The 21,798-nt window shown below is 38.2% G+C and overlaps 1 protein-coding gene across 1 annotated transcript in view; it reads right to left on the reverse strand.

Annotated features, from left to right (window-relative positions):
* The window catches only part of aplp1 (amyloid beta (A4) precursor-like protein 1), a 145,712-nt gene that overhangs the window by 8,386 nt on the left and 115,528 nt on the right, over positions 1–21,798 (reverse strand). Inside the window, exon 12 of the mRNA XM_048260191.1 lies at positions 2,982–3,143. Coding sequence (XP_048116148.1) covers positions 2,982–3,143 — 162 coding nt within the window. The remainder of the gene's footprint in view (positions 1–2,981; positions 3,144–21,798) is intronic.

Below are 21,798 nucleotides of genomic sequence, written 5' to 3' on the forward strand. Positions count from 1 at the left end.
ATGTCTTGGAAAGACGTTATTTTGTACACCTGCAAATGACCTGCCTTGTTTGGATTTTTCTTTATCACTGTGTTTTTGAGTTTTTTTGTGGAATATTCACTGCCTCTGTTCCTGTGAATGCGGTCTTTCTTTTGTCTTTGACTCAGAAATTTTGAGAGTTTTTTGACATTTTTTTTTTTATTCTGGTCACAGTGACATTTTTTAAATTCTGAGCACAGTTTATTGCATTTTGGGTCTGTTGCCTGATTTATTCATTAAAAGAAAACACTCAAGCTGGTCTGTGATTGGGTCCTTCCTTTGTTATAACCCGGACAGGAGCCCTTATTACCTCTGCCAAGAAGGTAATGTTTTCAGTGCAGCCTGACACAAAAATGACAGAATAAGAGGTTTATTACTGTTTGCCACATGTATGCCTATGCATTAACTCATATACCTCACACATTAATTATTCGATTGTATGTTGCTCAACGCTTATTTTTTTCTATTCAGTGCTTTAAGAGGGGATGGGTCAGGTTTGTGGTTAGACGTCTTTATGATGTATCTGTCCATTTTATTGCCTTTGTGCTATATAGCTCCACTACTATAAGTTATACTTTTGAATGCAGTTGTTTGAGGTGTGACTGGCAGTTAGTTCTACACAAGTTGTAGCCTAATATAACAGGACTGACCACAGGGTATATACAGAAATTCTTAAATTTAATTTAATACCTTTTTTAATACCTTCACAATATTTTTTAATACCAACACGACTTTGAGCTGCAGCGGCAACCTTTCGAAATTCAGTGTTGGGGGTAACTAATTATAAAGTAACGGTTTACTGTCATTTTATTACTTACCGTATTTTCCGGACTATAAGTCGCTCCTGAGTATAAGTCGCATCAGTCAAAAAATGCGTCATGAACAGGAAAAAAACATATATAAGTCGCACCGGACTATAAGTCGCATTTATTTAGAAAAGTATTTCACAAAATCCAAAACCAAAAACAGAGACTATGTAACTGGATTATTGAGGCCAAAAAGATTAATAATAAAGACGAAGGAGTGAAGGCAGCCAAGAGGAGGGCAGGAAGGTAATTGCAAAGCAAAAGTTTCACTGAAAGAAAATGCTATGTGGTACACCAAAATGTATCTAAAATGTGGAGAATACAATGCAATCAAGCATTTTGGGCGATGTGGAGTCACAAGCTGTAAACAGATTAAATGCTCACGAGAAAGAAAAAGATGCAGTTTTAGACGTCACTAGCAAGCCAGGCTATAGGCCTAGGCCCGACGGTAATTGTAAAGCAATTTACAAAAGATTCATTGAACAAATATGCTGATATGATACATGAATATTTAGCTAAAAATGTGGATAATGCAATGCAATCAAGCATTTTGGGCGATATGAAGTCACAAGCTGGCTGCAGATTAAATACTCATGATAGCGAAAAAGACGGTTTTAAAAGGACGTGACCGAAGCTGAGGCAAGCCAGGCAATAGGCCTATAGGCCCGACGGTAATTGTAAAGCAATTTACAAAAGATTGACTGAACAAAAATGCTGATGTGGTACATGAAAATGTAGCTAAAAATGTGGAGAATGCAATGCAACCAAGCATTTTGGACATTGTGGAGAGACAAGTCGGCAGCAGATTAAATGCTTGAGAGAGAAAAAAATGCGGTTTTAAAAGGACATGCAGACCGAAGTTGCAGCAAGCAGGTGATATTTGGAAATTTATTTCACAAAATCCAAGACTAAGAACAGACAGACTATGTAACTGGACACATTGAGGCTAAAAATATTGAGAATTCTACAGGGAATGTTGAAGACGAAGGAGTAGGAAGGAGTGAATGGCAAGAGGCAAGCCGAAGGCTGCTGGCAAGCGCCCGACGCTATTGTAAAGCAATTTACAAAAGATTCACTGAACAAAAATGCTGATGTGGTACATGAAAATGTAGCTAAAAATGTGGAGAATATAAGTCGCACCTGACTATAAGTCGCAGGACCAGCCAAACTATGAAAAAAGTGTGACTTATAGTCCGGAAAATACGGTAACTTTCTGAGTAAGAAAGTGTAGCAATGCTTACAATTCAAATCAAGTATAAAGTTACTGGATATTTTGTTCCTTTTTTGCTTCAATAAAAACACTGGCCTATACACAATTATTTGTTATTTAATCCTAACCCAAGATAAAAAGTTATTTCATTGTTATGTGTAGGAAGAGCACACACCACTTCTCCAGCACTACACTCTTTATTTCACTATCATTCTATCTCAATCAAGACAAAATGACAAATGAAAATCAGAAAAGGTTTACTGGACTTTCTTCCAAATAGGCCCACGACCATACGCAGTACACACACACACACACACCCTTGCTGTCTCATATACTTTACCAGTCAAGGTATCACATTCAAAAATAGGTGGTCACATTTTACAAAAATATTAATTATTGATTGGGTGCTGCTGGAGAATGTGGGCCTCATGTGATAAAATACTTTTGGGCCTGCATGCTCCCCGTGATGAAAATATAAAAAATAACCCCTTAAATGATGACTTCTGGGGAATTTGGTGGAAACTAATTGCTAAATTGACTTAAAATATATTATATTATAATATATTGATAGCCAGTTTGAGGGGGCGCTAAAAGTTTTTACCGCCAACGCACACTGACATATCGCTCAGGTCCTACTCGCACATAAAAGTAATATAATATAAATAAAGTGGTTTGAAAATTGAATACCTCATCAGATGACATTTATTACTTTTTAGATGGCCTTAAATTTAGCTAATTTCATTTACTACCTTTTAATACCATTTACAACCCCGCGGACACCCTGGACCAATAAAAATGTCATCAGAATGAATGACAATGCACATACACATTTTTCTTTAAACACAAATGATTAGATGCTATTTAAATGACATTTCATCTAATCTCAGCAATTTAAGCATTATTTGTTGAAAGTCATGAGAATCATACCAAAGTCATGAGAAGCATACCAAATTTTGTGGGATATGGGCGGCTCTGAAATGCATGTTCCTCCTCTTTATCATTCTCTTCTTCAGTCTCAGCTGTTAGCACCTCCTCTGTGGTACGGGTTCCAGAGAAGGAAACAGTCATAAGCTGGGTGATGTCTTCCTGTTCACTCTTTATTAATTTCTCTGAGTGGACACAAACACACACACACACACACACACACACACACACACACAACAAACATACAGCATTATTTAAGCATGATTAAATTTGTTTGTGTCTGATAAACTGCATACCAACATTAAAACATAAAAAAAAACTAAAATACAGTGCAATAATAGAGAAATGACACAGATGTAATGTCAAAACTACAAATGTGCCATATATAAGTATCTAAAAAAATTAGCTTAGTGTTGATGGTTAGCTATTGGTTGCTCAAAAGGTGGAAACGATCTTGCAGGGTCTATTTGCCTTGACTCAGTTAATGATCACACATAATCATACATATCATATGTAGCTTCCAGCCTCCACCTCCAGGCTTATTGGTTACTCCACAAATATGGAGTGGTGAGTGAATGTGGAGTATGGAATATTTTACCTTGCTAGTCGACAGCTGGTCAGTCCTGTATAAATAGCCTCTGTCTTCATAGACACAATGTTTTAGCATTATTACAACTGCCAAGAAAGTATCGTTTTTTGTCCCCCCTGTTTGTTTGATGGTTGGTTGGCTGATTTGCTTGTTATCAAAATTATACCAAAACTACTGGAAATTTGTAAATTGCTGGAAATGTATAGCCAAAGTATGGGCCACAGACAGACCTATTACATTTTGAATCAGATCTATTTTATTATTGTTATTATTTTATTATTAATATTTTCAGTATTTTTTATTTTCCCTTCCTCCTTTATAATGTTATGTAGGTTATCTTATTATTTGTTTTATTTTGTTTTATTTTCCACAATTATTATACTATATTTCTTGTTACTGTGTAATCTCGGCTTCACTGAAAATGAGGACCTCCCTCAATGAACCTCCAAGAATAAATAAAGATTGAATGAATGAATGAATCTAACTTGTAAAATGCCTAAATGTTGGATTGGTTGTTTGGATTGGCTATCTGCATCTGCCCACGCCTTCATTATTTGTCAAAGATAGTCAAACATGAATGACATCATTTATTTGGAAAATCATTAAATCATTATATTGGCCTTTAACTGGAAATGACAACAAAATATAAACTAGAAATGCAATTCCAAGGAATTACCAGTGCATGAAAATGCAAAAATTGTTATGTAAAATCTGGGCTTATATTATATTGTTAGTCTTTTGAAATGAAAAATGCTGCCACATAGGATTCTTGCAGTGTTTTCCCATCTGAACAAAATTCTATTAGCCTACTAAACAAAGACATAACAAACTTTCCCCTAGGGATCAATAAAGTATCTATCTATCTATCTATCTATCTATCTAAACTAATGTATGCTGGGCAATAGCCAGGCACTGTCAATGCTTAATGCATTGGAAATTCATAGTCTATCTAAATAGATAGAATTCGTATTTAAAACCAAACATTTGAGAGATACTTGGTACAATATTTCTCTTATGATTGAGCTTGAGAGACAGCTACAGCTTGGGCATACGATTTTGATTAGGCTACTTGCTGGCGGCAAGCTCTATTACATTTCTCCCAAAGAGTGAACAACCGGAAGTGAACCTCACCAAGTCATATTACACAGAAATCTTCTGGTAATATATTAACCGGTTACCATTATTTTCCTAGCAAAACATCAAAAGTTTCTGGTTTTCGTTTTCGTTCCGTAAACCGGTTCAAAGCCTTGTGTAAAATATCATGATAATGCAGAGATGGCTACTAAGGTGTTGGTAGGATAGATATGGTGGTTGCATACTGTAGTTTAATGAAAGTTGAGCTTAAAAGTAGACAGTTTAAAACAAGAGTGCTCGGATATAAACCTGAAAGGTCCACTTATCAAATTTCTTCTTGATTGGGTACTGTATATCAGGACCTCCCAAATTCAATATAAGGATTTTGGCTACAAATTTTGAACCAAAGGTGGATGTTGTGTCTTTATGTTTATTGACCACAGGAAGTCCATTGGCATATTTATATGTATGCTTGTGTAAGTTTGGAACCTGTATTCTTTTCAAGACTGTGGTGGAAAATCCTTTTGTTATTCTCAATGTTGATTCATTTCCTTATAAAGTGGAATGCTATCACTTTTTCACATTTCAAAGTGTAATCATATAAGAAAGAATGAAGTCAAGTCAAATTTATCATCCCACAGGGGGAAATTATGTTGCAGCCAGGTATCAAGAAACACACAACCAACGACACAACACACAAAATAATAAATAGCAATGGAGACAGTACAACACAGACAGACTTACCCAAGGACCAGTACATTAAATAAAATACAGTGCAAGATCACTATATGGAGCAGGATAAGCAACAGTTCAAAAGTCCAGTGTGCAAGGAAGCAGAAGATTGAAAAGGTGACATCATTTGAGCAAATTCAGCATGTTAATGGCAGAACATACAGTGGGCATTACTTTGAAATGGCCACTTCAGTCGCGCATTACGCGGCGTGAAGCTGCGTGTAACTTTAGTACCACTTTCAGCCGCTGTGCGTCGCTCTGCCACTGTACATCGCTCTGTCAGTAGCCTGCCTGCCGCCCCTTCTGAAAAAGCAGGAGGGTACTGTTAAACATAATTGTTTAGGAGAGGAATCCCAGCCTATGAATTCAATAACAAAATAAACCATGCATAATTAAAAATTACCTTGATTTAGGCTACTTGGGTATGGCATAAGGCTTGGCTACACAGTGGTAAAGAAAATCGAAATCTGCTTTTGATAGCCTACCGGTGCCGCTCCACAAAACAAAAAAAATATCTTAATTTGCTGTCTACAGTGGGCATTACTTCAAATTGGCCAGCTTCCCTCGAGGTCCGCGTGTGACATCGCGCGGGATCACGCGACTTTAATTTGTATTTCTCCAGTGACGCTGCAACAACCCAAACAACCGGCAGATGGCTCTTGTGAGCAGGGTGTCTCGTAAAAAGAAATGGAGCCTGGAAAACCCTACACAGACTTCACTACAGACTTTTGCAGACTGGTGTAGAAATAATTTAATAGCCAGAAATATGCCTGCCCTGCCCTAATAAAGAAATATTTGGTTAACTGCGAGTGAATCCCGTTTGCAGCCGTAGAAGAAACGCAGGACGAATGAAACATTCCGGTTTTCTCCGAGTGCAACGATGATAGACAGACATCATTTGGACCTAGCCTAGCCAAACAATTTTTACCTAGCCTACAGCAACACTGACAAGCCGACTTAGCATGTTTCGCTCCGCAAGGACTGTTTTAAGGGCATTTTCATTACCTTTAGTTACAAAGATTTATCCTGGTCATTGTAAGTGTCATACTACGGAGCCCTCCGGGTGACATGGGGAAAAAAAACATGGGTTAAAAAAAAAAAAAAAAAGTCATGGGGAAAAAAACATGAAGAAGAAAAAAAAAAACGATGTACTTTTGCGGGATCTCGCAAAACTTTTTTTCTACTTTTGGAACTTGCTGGGCTTCCTACTTGACCCCAATAGGCCCACAAACCACTACCGCCAGATGGCAATCATATCATGATACTATGATTGCTCTATCACTGTTGCGTTTTGTGGGTTTTCTGGACACATTACATAGGCCTATGACACGGGAGGGAGAGGGAGACACCTGCATGCAGACACGCACACACAGGCGCGTAACAAGCGTGGGGGATGTGGGTGTTATAACGTACACAATTTTGCTGGAACACGATTCTATCCCCCACACTTTTTGTCAGATTAAATTGAAAGTAAAATATGGAAATAAACGCTCCCGTAAAGAGTTGGAACCGTATCTATAACTCACACACAGAGACACAAATAGGTCTGTTGATTTGATTGAACGGTCATCCAGCCAATCACATCAATTTAGGTGAAGAACCAGAGCCGCTCTGATCAAATTCAAAGTGTGCGTCTTTCAAGGCTATGCTGCTGCTTGGGTCTGCATTGTAACGTCTGCCGTGAGCAGATTTCAGATAGAATTGAAATGATAATTGTTACCGCATTATGCTAATTTAGTAAACCAAAATTCACTGTCTGACTGACAGTTTTTGTCACAATGCAGGGAGTCAAAGTGAAAGCGGGGTGCATGCACCAAGGCACCTGTTTCTGCAGGAAAACCTTTGGCTACTGTTCTCAGAGCATTATGCTTTCTCTGCCTATGATCTGCAGCTTTTCTCAAACTATGGGCCTCCTCAACAATTAACCTACTACTGCTCCACATAGCCGCGAAATTAAGTTATGCCCGGTGCTTCACACGTCTGCTCATTTGTAGCATACTTATTCATTTGGTGTCATCAACTATATAGACATAGCCCAGTCAGCACACATACAGTACGTCTCCAAGACGCTTGGAAAGGAACAGCTCAATTACATCGCGTTCCATTTAGAACGTCTTATTTGATCTGATCTTACAAACGGCGGCATCAAGACACATTTGAGTTCTAGGCTACATCGGAGATAGAACGCTTATGATCGCTCATGCAATGTGTGCGTCCCTGCAGCAAGTGAAACTGGAGGTAACGTGGGCTAGAAGCAACAATAGTTTAAACAACAACGTGGCTTCCTGTAACGATCAATGGAAAAATGCATAGAAACTGCTAATCATAATCTTTAAATTGACATTAATTCAGCTGGCTATATGCAATACAATTCATTTATATTCCGTTTGCATATGTTTGGGTAGACTTCAAACGTTTTTGAATTTGAGCTTACAGTTCTGTGTCCTTTACATTTATTTAATAGGTATTAGTGATACCTCGAAATTAGGCTGCTGTCTGTTAGGCAATTTATTGTAGCCTGCTAACCCATATGCACAAAACATAATTTCTGAAATGATTTCTTGATTTATAACATGAGATATGTCTCCATGTAGGGTAGTGTCAAATAGTGAAGTGATAGCAGGTAGCATATAGGCCTACATGTCACATGAGCCACACATATGACGGGCGCTGCTTCTTCTGTCCCTCCCAAACTGCATTAAAATGGTGTTTTTAGCAATCAGAATTTCCTTTTTTTTTCGGGGGAGAAACTCCCGGACACCAATATAGTCTGCATCCCTCTTAGAAAATACTTACAACGTCCCTGTAGGGAGTTATTTATAATTTGGCCAGAGTGTTTCATTTTCCTATCCCACAACCCCCACACTTTTAAAAAGCTTGATACGCCTCTGACACACACACACAACATACAGGAACATCACAATGCAACTAAGCTCGGCGCTACAATTATGATCAAAGGCCTATGCAATTATTGACAGAATTTAACGGACCTTTGTTCCTCCCGGTTCGCTCGTTCGGCCCTCTGATATGATTGCCATCTGGCGGTAGTGGTTTGTGGGCCTATTGGGGTCAAGTAGGAAGCCCAGCAAGTTCCAAAAGTAGAAAAAAACTTTTGCGAGATCCCGCAAAAGTACATTTTTTTTTTATTTTCTTCTTCGTGTTTTTTTTTTTCACATGACTTTTTTTTTTTTTTTTTTTTTTTTTTTTTTAACCCATGTTTTTTTTCCCCCATGTCACCCGGGGGGCTCCGTACCATACACACAACCTATATATTGTTTTTTTCAGCAGAGTCTAGGCTACCCAAATCTGCCACAATTTCATGTATTAACCCTTAGAACCCGATTGACGCAAAGTGCGTCAAAAAACACACCCTTTCTTCTCTGTTACATTGCTCCGGAACTGTTCATCGCAGCGAGCAACCTTTATTGCATGACAGAGCAGAAGTGGGGCTTTCCAAAGAGACTACACACTTGTCTGTACGATCAGGTATGAAAATTAAAAAAAAATCATGAAATTAAGTCAAATCGCATCATATTTACAGTCTATACTTCTCTGCGTTCACCTGCACACCCATTACTCTCGTTTGAATTACTCGCGAACCCGTGATCGAATAGATATGGCAAGCATATCAGATGAAAGAGGAGACACAGGGCTATCCATTTGTACCATGTATATCGACCCTTCTGGCTTATAAAAACAGACAAAGTGACAGCAAAATAATAACTTCATATAGCTGGACTTACCCTACGTTTTTGTGGCAAAGCATAATCCAAGGCTATCGTGTGTTTCTCTATGGCAAAGCATGTTCATAATCCGGTTTTGACATCCTAGCAAATTCCTGCATGCATCCAATTCTAGGAAAACATTGCATCCCAATTTGTTCAACAAAGAAACACCTTTTTGCCTTTACTTTGTTCATGGCAATGCAGTAAAAAGTTGAGAATTATTATGAGTGCATACACCATAGGCACACACAGGCTAACACGCAAACTCGGGTCAAGTCAGGTTAGATCAGTTTGTGTCACAGATATGGAGTGCAGAAAGGTCATTTTTCATCACTAAATAAAAAATGGCATTTATTTCTGTAAAGCGTGTCTGTAAATTGCTTTTTGATAATTGATTTTCATACTTGATCGTACAGATTGTGCGTAGTCTCATTGGAAAGCCCCACTTCTGCTCTGTCACGCAATAAAGGTTTCATCTCACCGTGATGAACAGTTCTGAAGCAATGTAACAGAGAAGAAAGGGTGTGTTTTTTGGCGCACTTTGCGTCAATCGGGTTCTAAGGTCACACAATAACAGAGAAAGTCCGTACTGACTAAATAAAAGATTTATAAAACAGTGTCATCATTTTTGTGCACGGGTAGATGACAAATAGCAGAATTCAGACTGTCCATGTGTCACACACTTATAAAAAATGGCAATTGTTAAGAATTGATATGGAAATGTTGTAGGTCTGGTAGGTTCAAGTTCTGTCATATTAAATTTATTGGATTTGTATTTCACTTTTGACTTAAAATAATCATCCAAACATAAAAAATGTCATATGGTGTGACTGTCCACCATGTGTGCGAACTTCCTAAAAAGAGTGTATATCCATAAAAAGTATAATTACTTTAAAGTTTTACCATGCATATAAAATAATTGGATGTTTTTTACAACCACAGAAAGTTTTGATGTTTATGCATGCTGTCCAACTAAGTTATAATCAAATATATTTTGTCCATAAAATGGTTGTCATATGGCGTGACACTATATTGTATATTTTGACTGGGCATTCATTTGGACATTATTATTGTGAAGAGGACCCTGCTTAATCAGGAAGTAACAATAGAATGTCAGGAGTAATTGGCATGGTCAAGAGGTGAGTTCTGCTTTTAGATTTTTTATATAAAAAGCTTTGAATTGACATCATCAATCGTGGCCAAATTTTGAGTGTCTTATGGTGTGACATCATTTGCCTAAAAAAGTAGCTATTTTCCACAAATATTCTTCATGAATTCTTAAAAGCACTGCTGCCATGTGGTCAGTTGCATGCTAAATAATAGTTAGCTGTATTTAACTGTCTAGAAAATTAGCTTAACTGTCAAAATGTCATATAGTGTGGCGCTGCATCATATGGTGTGACAGCTTTTTTCAAGTCACACTATATGACATTTCTGTCACACCCTATGACCAAATTGCATTTTTACATAAAAGTTCTTGTAAAACATGTTTTAAATTCAGATATTATATGTTTTTTGTTAAATCTGTGATAATTGGGGAAAAAAATGTATCTGTACAATTCATATTTCTCATACTTTTTTTCTTTTATGTTACCATGCCATGTAAGTTTAAAAATAAATACTAAACTTTCATCTATTTTGCTGTTACACGATACACCATTCATACAGTGACTTCAAAATTCATTGTTAATGATTTTATTGTCATTAAAACCCTGTTTTGCTCTGACACATGGTGGAGTGGTGCAGTTCATCATATGGCGTGACACCATGTCATTTGGTGTGACATTAAATAATGTCACAAAAAGACTTTATAATTGAAAAATCATTAAAACATCAATAGCACACAAAGGAAATGGTATCTGCAAGAACCTCAAGAATTTTGAGTGAGTTCTTACAAGAAATATCAGAATTAAGCTAAAATATCTGGTTACACTTAGGAGCATTCTCCACCTTGACAAAATAACTTGTTAAATTTTAGGGTTTTCTTCTAAATATTCACAAGGAAATGTTGCAAATCAAAGCAAACGTGATTAAAATGTACAGTGACATAAATTAAAGTAGAAAAAAGTATCTAATTTTCATTTTATTTCAAATTATTTTCACATCACACCATATGACAATTTTAGGCAGTAACATGACAAATTGACATATAAATATATATTTCACTTTTAAAAAAAAAAAAAAAAAAATGTATATTAGTCAAGTTTAGAGATACAGCAACACATATAAACACTTTTTAGGGATGATATTTGAAGTTTTTTTAAATTCCTTTTTTCAGGCTTATTTGTCATCCACCCGCATACATTAAATGTATTAATTTTGCTTAAAAAATAGAAACACTGTTGGACCTTCTTATATATGGCCTCTGCATTAGTCTGGAAACACAATTTGTTATCCAGCACCGTTCCGAGATATTTGTAGCTGTCCACCAGTTCCACCTCCAATCCCCCTAGGCTTGGGAATAGGTGCAGACTTTCTAAAATCAATTACCATAGCCTTGGTTTTGGACACCGTTCTAGATAGGACTCCTTACATCAAGAGACAAATATCTCTTTTCCACCAAGGCAGTTCTGGTGCTGGTTCGGAGTCAGTGCCAAATATCGAACCGGTTTTTTGCTTTTCCACACAAATAAACCCGGTTCTGGGCCAACAAAACAGGTTCCAGCTCAGCACCAACTCTGAACTGGTCTAGAGATAAGAACCGGTTACGTCAGGTGCTGGGGGAGATCGTGACGTAGCCTACCTAAAACAAAAACTTTGCGACGCCATTTTTTTTTTAAACACCGGTCAGCTGTTAACGTTTGCTCAGCTGTTAACGTACTTTGGGTAGAACTAATGGACGGTAAACAGAAACAACCGTGGTCTGTGGAGGAAACAAACTGTCTGCTGGCTTTGTGGTCCTCCACAGAAATTCAAAGTAAATTGGAAGGAGCTGTGCGGACAAAACCAATCTTTGAAAAGCTAGAAAATGAAATGTCTATAGCGGGTTACCAGAGGAGTGTAGACCAGTTGATAAACAAAATTAAACAATTAAAAAAAGATTATCGGGACCAAAAAAGGGAGCTTGGGCGAAGTGGTAGCGGTCGTCAACGAAGATCCCCACATTTCGACGTCCTGGACTCCATACTTGGTGACCGGCCGGCATGCCAAACCACCGGGGCACTGAACTCTGCCACAGCCTTGTTAGAGGCTATGGTGAATGGAGAGGCAGACAATTCCAATGCTTCAGGTGGGTCTTATATTTCATATGTTTCAATGTTACTCATGTTTTTTTTTTAAACGGTGTAGCCAGCTATGTATTGTTACAATGTTATAGTTAGGTGACGACAACAAGCAAAATGTAGCAAGCTACTACCGCTAGCAAACTTAGCCTACTTGGTTACCTTGGTTACAGTTGCTAAACGTTATCGTTTTTATAAGGCATTTACTAACGTTATGGCTGCATTACAAAAAGCCGAAATTTAAATAAGTGTGTTGGACTTATTTCAGTCTGTGCTTTCAAACTCTGTTCCCTGTTTTGGTTGTTTAGAGTTGTCTGTCACTGGTGAGGAAGGGGATGTTGATGACACGGAGCTACCACCACCACCACCACCACCACAGGACTGCAGCTAGATAAATCCGGTGTTGCACCAAATTCTGTGACCTGTCGAATTTTGTGACTCTAGAGGGCGCTGTTTTATTAGAGTCTATGAATGTACTGAGCTGTACTGACACACTGATGAGGCAATTCTGTTATGTGTATAATTCTTCTAATAAACTTTGTACATTTTTGAAACATGGAACATTGACTGGGTGTGGGTGTATTATTCTAGAGTAGAGCTAAAGCCTACCACTCACCACTCCTGTGAACAGATGGACTTCAGCAGGACAGGTCACATATTTTGATAGGCTACTGTCAAATTATGTCACTGTAACTGCAGAAAAAATGCCGTGGAGGTCACTAACTGCCTCCTTTAAGTTTGTATATCAGTTTGAGGTGCCAAAAAGTAAATTAACGGACAATGACAAGGAGTTTGTCAATAATGTAAATAAAGTGTTTGCTGATGTCAATGACAATGTACAACATCAGTCCATTTCTGCAGAGTTATAGTGGGGTAATAGTAAATATAGTGGGCTACTGTCAAACATAATTTGACAGTAGGCTTATCATCATATGTGACCTGTCCAGCTGAAGTCCACCTCTTCGCTGGAGTGGTGGGGTAGGCTTTAGCTGTACTCTATAGAGATAGTATAGAGAGGAAGATACACATGCAGGCCTGTGGAGTAATACACTCACACCCAGACAATGTTCCATGTTTCAAAAATGTACAAAGTTTATTAGAAGAATTATACACATAACAGAATTGCCTCATCAGTGTGTCAGTACAGCTCAGTACATTCATAGACTCCAATAAAACAGCGCCCTCTAGAGTCACAAAATTCGACAGGTCACAGAATTTGGTGCAACACCGGTACCATCTGCCTCCGTGTCATCACGGCAAGCCAAACGAGGTAAAATATTTTGTGCTATGTATTCCGTGTTTCCTTAATGTTTAGGCCTACATGTTATACATTACCTCATTGCATATATTGTCCAACAAGCATTTAACCTTTACTTACTTACTGCCCTTTATGCCTCCTGCCTCCAAGCATTTAACCTAGTTTCTTAAAATGAAGGGTCAGTATGTCCTACTGAAACGGTAGATTATGGTCAACATGCAGGTGCATTGTTTGCAGATTTTGTTAGAAATTGTTAAATTATGGTGGCAGCCAATGTAAAACAAACTAGCTTATCTGCAGTAATGGACTTGTACTAGTAGTGCACAGTACAGTACAAGATGTATTTATATTACAGCAACTATATGCTCTGGTGGTAGATAGTTTGACATTGTCATCTAATCACACATTTTGGTTTGGTTTGTTTGTTTTCTACACAGCAAAAAGAAAGCGTGACAATGAGGAGCTGTTGGACTACATGGAAAAGGCTGACGATAAGTTCTTGCAGCTCAACAATGACATGGCAGCAAAGATGGAGGCAGACACAAGCGCTCTGCTTGGGCTCATGGGGCGCATGGTGGCAGTGATGGAGGCGCAAGCAAACAAATAGAGAATACTGTTTTTAATTTAATAAATATGTTATTTATTTATTTATTTGATTGTTAATGCCAATAAACACATGTTTATATATTTACCAACATTCTCACCCTTCCCTATTCCAAAAAACAGTTTTGAATATGTGAATGTGCCGTGCAAACAAACACACGCAGGCACAACACACACAGGCACAACCGGTTAAAATAATTTCATGAATGTATTCCACATTAACTACCTATCCAAAATTACAGGGATAAATCAACAGATACTGTACATGTACCACAACACAAAACAGGTAACTGGCAGTAATGATGTATGAAAACAATCACTCCTCTATACTGAAGTAGTTCATTAAGGCTGCTCTAATATCTGCCCCTTCTTGCTCACCATGCTCAGGTAATACCTGATTTGGAGGTTGAATGTCTAACTGCCTGTCTCTGCAATCCTCAATGTATCTGTCACCATGCTCTTCACAAATATTATGAAGCACACAGCAGGTCAAGGTCATTTTCTTGCTGAGCTCCAGCTTGCAGTCATTTCTTTTGAGGAGACATCTCCAACGTCCCTTTAACCTTCCAAAAGCCATCTCTACAGCCGAACGCGCACTGCTCAATCTGTAATTGTAGGTGCGTTGTTCAGGTGACAGTCTTCCAGTGTCTGAGAAGGGCTTCATAAGCCAATTTTGCAGTGGGTAAGCGGGGTCACCGATGAGGTAGTGTCCAACATTAATGCCAGAGATTATCTTTTTGTTTTGTCCAAGTAATTCCCCATCACTTAGTTGCCCCCACAAATGTGATTGTCTTAGCACTCTTGCATCATGCACACTCCCTGCATAGCCCACACATACATCCCAAAACAGTCCTTTGCCGTCCACAACTCCTTGCAATATAATTGAGTGCCACCCTTTCCTGTTAAAATAGTCACGGGGATACTCCTCGGGTGCAATGATTGGGATGTGGCTTCCATCTATTGCACCAACACACTGTGGCATTCTCCAGTGGTTATTGAAGAAGGTGGCCATTTCAACCAGCTTAGCAGCATCTGGAGTGGTGATGTGTTTAGAGAGCAAGACCCTTATAGCCGAGTCACAGAAATCCTGAACACAGTTAAACACTGTGCTTATACCTACCCCAAAAAGGTGGCCAATGGTCCTATACTCAATGCCGGCAGTAGCCAGCTTCCAGAGAGCAATTGCTACACGTTTTCTAACTGGAACAGCCATACGGTAATTGGTGTTAATTTTGACCATGAGATGCCTGACCTTATGGCATATGTATTCAAATGACTCCCGGGACACTCGAAAGTTTCGAATAAACTGTGTAGGGGTGAAAGCCGGCACAACTGTGTCCCACCAGGTTTGTGATAGGGGGTATGCCCAAACAGCATGTGTCCTCCTCGTTGCCCTCAGCCTTAATACAATCTGCAAAGGCAAAATCCTGTATCATTTGGTTTGTTTACAGATAGGTTATGGTATTGTGATGAGAAATGGAAATTGTATTGTACAGTAACGTTATTACATCCACGATACGACCCCCCCCCCCTCCCCACCAAGAACACACACACACCCAAAACACTCATACGCAAACATTTCATTATTTATATTTCCCTTTATGAGTACATGACAATACACTACTTGAACTATGAGCAGTAAGTTAACAGCTAGCTTGACGCTAGAGCATTGATATGCTATAGATGTTGCCATCGCATGCCTGCAAATGTTATAATAATAACAGTCAAAACATGCGAAATAAATTACCTTTCTTCTTGAACATTATCCGCTGTCCATAGCGGTCACGAAGAGTTGTCAAAGCGCGTCTCCGAATTCCAGTGTGAATTTGTAACGCCAGTAGCAAAAGTATTGGTATGTAGTCCTCCATTGTTTATTATGATTGATGACTTCATGACACGTTGCTAGGACAACGGAGGTGCAAGCAGTGACTTAAAGACGTAGCCCTACACTGGCTCGCAGTCTGTGGAAAATCGACTGGTTCTTAGATAATCTGGCGAGTGGAACCAGCTCCGAACTGGTATAAGCACCAGCCCAGAACCAGCACCTGGTTCATATTGGTGGAAAAGAGATAAAAGTCATTCATCACTGGGCCATGATCTAATTCCCCTCCCTTAAGCAAACTAATTATGCCAGTCATTGGCAAACTTGATGATTTGTCTGTTTTCAAACTGACTTCTGCAGCTGTTAGTATATAGAATGTACAAGAGAGGTAAAAGCACACACCCCTGGGGAGAACCAGTGGAAGAATAGAGCTTTTCTGAGAGAACGCCATTGACTCTAACACACTGTGAGCTGTGTGTCATAAAATCTAAAATCCAGCCAATAATGTTAAACTCAAGTTTAAATGTATGAAGAAGTTTCTCAGCAAGCAGACGAAGCTGTATAGTATTGAAAGCAGAAGAAAAATCAATGAAAAGAAGTCTAGCATGGGACATGCTGTACAGGGTGTTCAGCAATGTCAGAGTGGCATCCTCCACACTTTTACCTGCTCTATATGCAAACTGCATGGGGTCTAGTGACCCTGCACCTGAATCACCTGCTTCATCACCTTCTCAAACATCTTCATGACTAGAGAATTAAGGGGTTACAGGTCTAAAATCATTCAGGGCTTTGTGATTAGACCACCATTTTGTCAAATTTTTAAAAGAATAATATAGTCAACTTGTCCAAAACTAGCGTCTGTACGTGTCGATACGTGTGCGGGCCCTCACTCGGTCTGAAGCTCTTTTTTTTCTTTCTTTGTCGTTAAGGGTTTTTGCTGCTTCTTCGCCGGCTCTGCCATTATACACACATTTGCAACAATCGCTGGCCAGGTTTCGTTAGCCTGCCTCTGTGCTGGGGATGCAGGATGTAAACTGATCCTGCTTCTCGCGATGTCTGAGACTTTGTGAGACTGAAGGTCGCGGGTAGGATACACCAAACTTGCAAGTGGGATATTCTTCCTACAGGCAGTAGGGGTGGGCGAGAGAGTCTTCATTCGCCCTGTAATGAGTCATTTAACCATATACATGTACCTACTTACGAAGATGATTAATTAACACGAAAACGTTGTCTGGTGTCCCTTTAATATCCGATCACTGTCAAATAAAACTCCCTTGGTTAATGAAATTATTACTGACAATCATATAGATGTAATGTGCCTTACTGAAACCTTCCATTAAATGAGTCTACACCTCCCTCCCATTTGAATTATCATGTACCACGCCACACTGGCAGGGGAGGTGGAGTAGCTACAATGTATCACACTAGTATTCTCACATCTCCCAAGCTCACACATAAGTTAAAATCTTTTGAAGTTCTAGTCCTCAATTTTGTACCTCCAGACTGGAAAACTAATTAGCCTGTAACTGTGGTCACATTGTATAGACCCCCTACACTGAATTCCTAGAGGAATTTTCTGATTTCCTCTCCACTTAAACTGTCCAAACAGAAAAAAATACTTATATTGGGTGATTTTAATATTCTTATGGATAATGTGAACGATTGTCTCACAATTGCATTCCCTAATTGACCATGTAGGTTTTTGCCAAAATGTTAATTCACTCACACACCGAGATAACCATACTATTGATCTAGTCTTGTCATATGGCATAAGCATAGAACAGTTAACAATCTTACCACAACACCCGACCTTAACTGACCATCATCTAATTACTTTTAAAATGAAACTACACTATGCATTACCTAATTCAGCTGAATACTACAGTCGCGCCTATCTGAAAAAACTAATGCAGACTTTTTAGAAAAAATTTCGCTTACGCTTGCCTTATTCCGGACTCATGAGGTATCAGAAGGCCCTTTTCTTAACCCAGCCGAGGTCAATTTGTTAACTGATAAAATTATGTACTCATTACGCTCAACCCTAGACTCTGTAGCACCACTCAAAAAGAAAATAAGATAACAAGTAAGACGTGCTCCATTATATACCACGCAGACAAAAACCCTCAAACAAAAAACACATGAACTAGAACAAAAATGGCGCACCACTAAATTGGAAGTCTTTCGCCAACCATGGAGAGATAGCCTTGTTAAGTGCTTTAAGTGATAAGGCTAAGTCAGCCTACTATTCCTCGCTGATTGAAGAAAATAAAAAAATTATAAAAAATTTCTCTTTACCACAATCTTCCGCCTGACGAAGAGCCATAACGAAGTTACCCAATCTATCCCTATAAGCCTAAACAGTAATGACTTCATGAACTTTTTCAATGACAAAATTAAAACAATTAGAGATAAGATTAATAACCAGTTTCACCAAATATTCATACTCCATTGCTGAACGATAGCAAAAACATAATAGAATCACAGATCATTTGTACCAACTAATCATATAAAAGACTTTGATGTGAAAGTAGACCTTTTTAAGTTTTTATGTTTAAGGGATTTTTTTGGTGGACAAATAGGAAAATCAGAAGATGACGCCCAACTATTAGAATCTCAATGTCCTGATGAAAACCCTAAGAAACATTTTCGAGGTAAAAGCATGTTTGTACCCTCTATAAATCGTAATAATTCCATTGAGACTTATTGTAGACTTGTAGAACAAGAGGTTGATATGTTTTTGAAGGAAAATGAAAAAGCTAGATATAACAATCTGACGAAAGAAGAAAAAAATGCTTTGGATGATTTGAAAAAAGATGATTTGATTGTTATAAAGCCAGCTGACAGGTGGAGCCACAGTTGTGTTAAATAAAACTGATTATGTGAAAGAATGTTTACGCTAGTTGTCAGACATAGAATTTTACCATCAACTCTCAGATAATCCTACGCAAGAGTTCAAATGTGCCAAAAACTTTTTTGAAACTTTGGATGATTTATGGAAACAAGGCGAGGTATCTAGAAAAGAACTTGATTACCTTAAAGTTGAACATCCGATTATTCCTACTTTTTATACTCTACCCAAAATACATAAGAGTATTGAACAACCAGCAGGTAGACCTATAGTATCTAACATTGGCTCCCTGACCTCCAATCTGTCCACTTTTGTAGACCACATCATTAGACCTATAACTGAAAGTCTACCCTCTTTTACTAAAGACACAGGACATTTTGTCAACATCATTGAATCAATTAACCCAGCGGAAATGTATTTAGTCTCATTTGACATTAATGCTATGTATACTTCCATCCCACATGAGGGAGGTATTTTCTACAAGACTTTATGTCCCATCCCTCAAAAAAATGCATTTTGGAATTATCAAACTTGATTTTGCAATACAATTATTGGATATTTGAGAGAACCTTTTACATCCAAAAACGAGGAGTACCTATGGGTAGCTCCTTTTCTCCATCGTTTTCTAACTTATATTTGGGTTTATTTGAAGAGAAATATATTCATTCTGATCATTATTTTAAAAACAACCTTTTTTATGGAAGAGGTATTTAGATGATATCTTTTGCATTTTTAAGGGCTCCCTAAATGAATGTTTTTTTTTTCATATTTAAATGGTTGATCAGAGTATCTGTAATTTACTATGGATTATGATGTAAGACAAATATGTTTTTTGGATTTGTGGATTATTCGTGATGGTGAACGCCTGTACACAGACCTTTATAGGAAACTTACCGCAAGAAACACTCAGATCACCCCCTTCACTTAAAGCAGGGGTCTCAAACACCCGGCCCGCGTCCTGCCCAATTCCGGCCCGCGACGTATGACAAAATAATAATGTAATCCGGCCCTTGAGGCTATTAATTGCGACAAACAACGATACTGATTAAAATAGACGATAGATCCAGGTACGGTGACAAATCTCATTTGTAGGCCTACTCTGCTCCAATATGTGCAAGACATTCAGAGCTTGATTCAAACCCAAAATCGCTGCGCAAAGTTTTCAGGAAATACTTGTATTACACGCGAGAAACACAAAGACGTGCATTTGTAATGACGCGGAAGCGATGCAGGCCATAGTGTTGCAGAAATTGAAGCAGAAATTAAGCAGAAATAGGCCTACACCAAATGTTGAAAAACGTTCACGTGTGATGAAGTCTTAGGTAAGCTATGTTATTCACCTATTCTAATTCTGGAGAATATCCTTTTGGAGATTATGATCGATCGTCTATGACAGTGATGGTCAAGGTGCGTCTGTGAATGGAGGTGCGTGTATACAACGGTGTCCACTAAGCATACCATGCTTGTTTCGACCCTCTGCCCAACATAGCTTTGAGGTTGCAGTGGTAATCGTGATGATAGTGTCCGTAATGGATGTGGTACAGACAGCAGGGCTAGTAGAAATAGGCTCTAAAGAACTACAAAGTCACCCGCAATATGATGCGAACTTCTGGGTACTGCAGATTACCCGCGATAGGAACTGTTTGACCAGAATACTTTATTGTAGGCCTGTATTGTAGTAATCTATTACTAAACCACAACATCTTAGGTGTTGGTATACATCTTAGGTGTTTTCCTGTTAATTTGGTATGTGGGTAATATGAAAAAAGGAAAGTAAACCAGCTTAAATATGTTCATCCAGTATTTACTAAAAGGTGCATAATTTGAGGTGCTTGCCATCCAGTGACAAATTAGATGGGTAAATTTACCCCCTTCATAAACTTTTGTTTTACTCAAGGATTTTTACATTTACAGTAGGACTTTATCTCTGACCACTTTCAAGCCATGGCCTTTTGAAATTTTGATATAAAAATCCAATGGTGTTGCTTTCTTAACCCTGATGCCTAGTTTGCCAGGTAGAGGAAATATTTTTATTTGGTGTGAAACACACACACATACCTGTTTTTATGTTTTTCATTTTTTTAAAATTTGTATTAATATTTATTTTATCATTATTTTATTTATAAGCTAAGGTTGCTAGCACAGGTGTCTAAAACTAGATAAAAACACTTGCACTTTCTGTTTGCAGTTTTGTGTGGTATTTGAAAAAAAGAACATTGCATTTTCAGAAATAGCCGGCCCTCCAATCAGATGACGTTGGCAGAATTGGCCCCCAGCTCATTTGAGTTTGAGACCCCTGACTTAAAGAATAGTCTTCCTTTTAGTCAATTGTGCAGGGTAAAACGTATTTACCAGTTACCAGAGGATTTTAATAGAAATATGAAGTTATTGACAGATAATTTCAGAGATAGAGGCTATAAACAATCTGTCTTGAATGAGGGTGCTACTAAAATCTATGTGATCATAAGACTTTATTTATTGAGAAATAAAGTCAGAAAGACATCTAACGAACGTATTATTTTCTCAATGGAATATTGCAAAAGTTCAGAAAGAATAAAATCTATAATTAATAAACATTGGCAAATATTGAAGTCAGATTCGGAACTTCATAAAAATTTCAAAGTGCCTCCCCTAGTGGTATATAAAAGAGGGAGAAACCTTAGGGACCAGTTGGTTCATTCGTACCTCCCCCCATCGGATTCTCCACCTCAAATATTACTTGCCCCTATACCTGAGGGCAATCGCCACTGTGGTACTTGCAGCCAATGTAATTTCACATACCGTTGCACTAGTTTTAAACACCCACACACAGGTAAGGAAATCCGAATCAGAGGAATTATATCTTGCAACACCAGATCAGTCATTTACGTACCTGTCCATGTGGTAAATGTTGTAGGTAAAAATAGTAGAGTAGATGTTTTCTCTGACTATGTTTTTTTAGATGAGATAAAGATGTGTAATGTAATGT

Source organism: Alosa alosa, chromosome 13 (assembly GCF_017589495.1).
Source record: "Alosa alosa isolate M-15738 ecotype Scorff River chromosome 13, AALO_Geno_1.1, whole genome shotgun sequence".
In the NCBI taxonomy this organism is placed as follows: Eukaryota; Metazoa; Chordata; class Actinopteri; order Clupeiformes; family Clupeidae; genus Alosa; species Alosa alosa.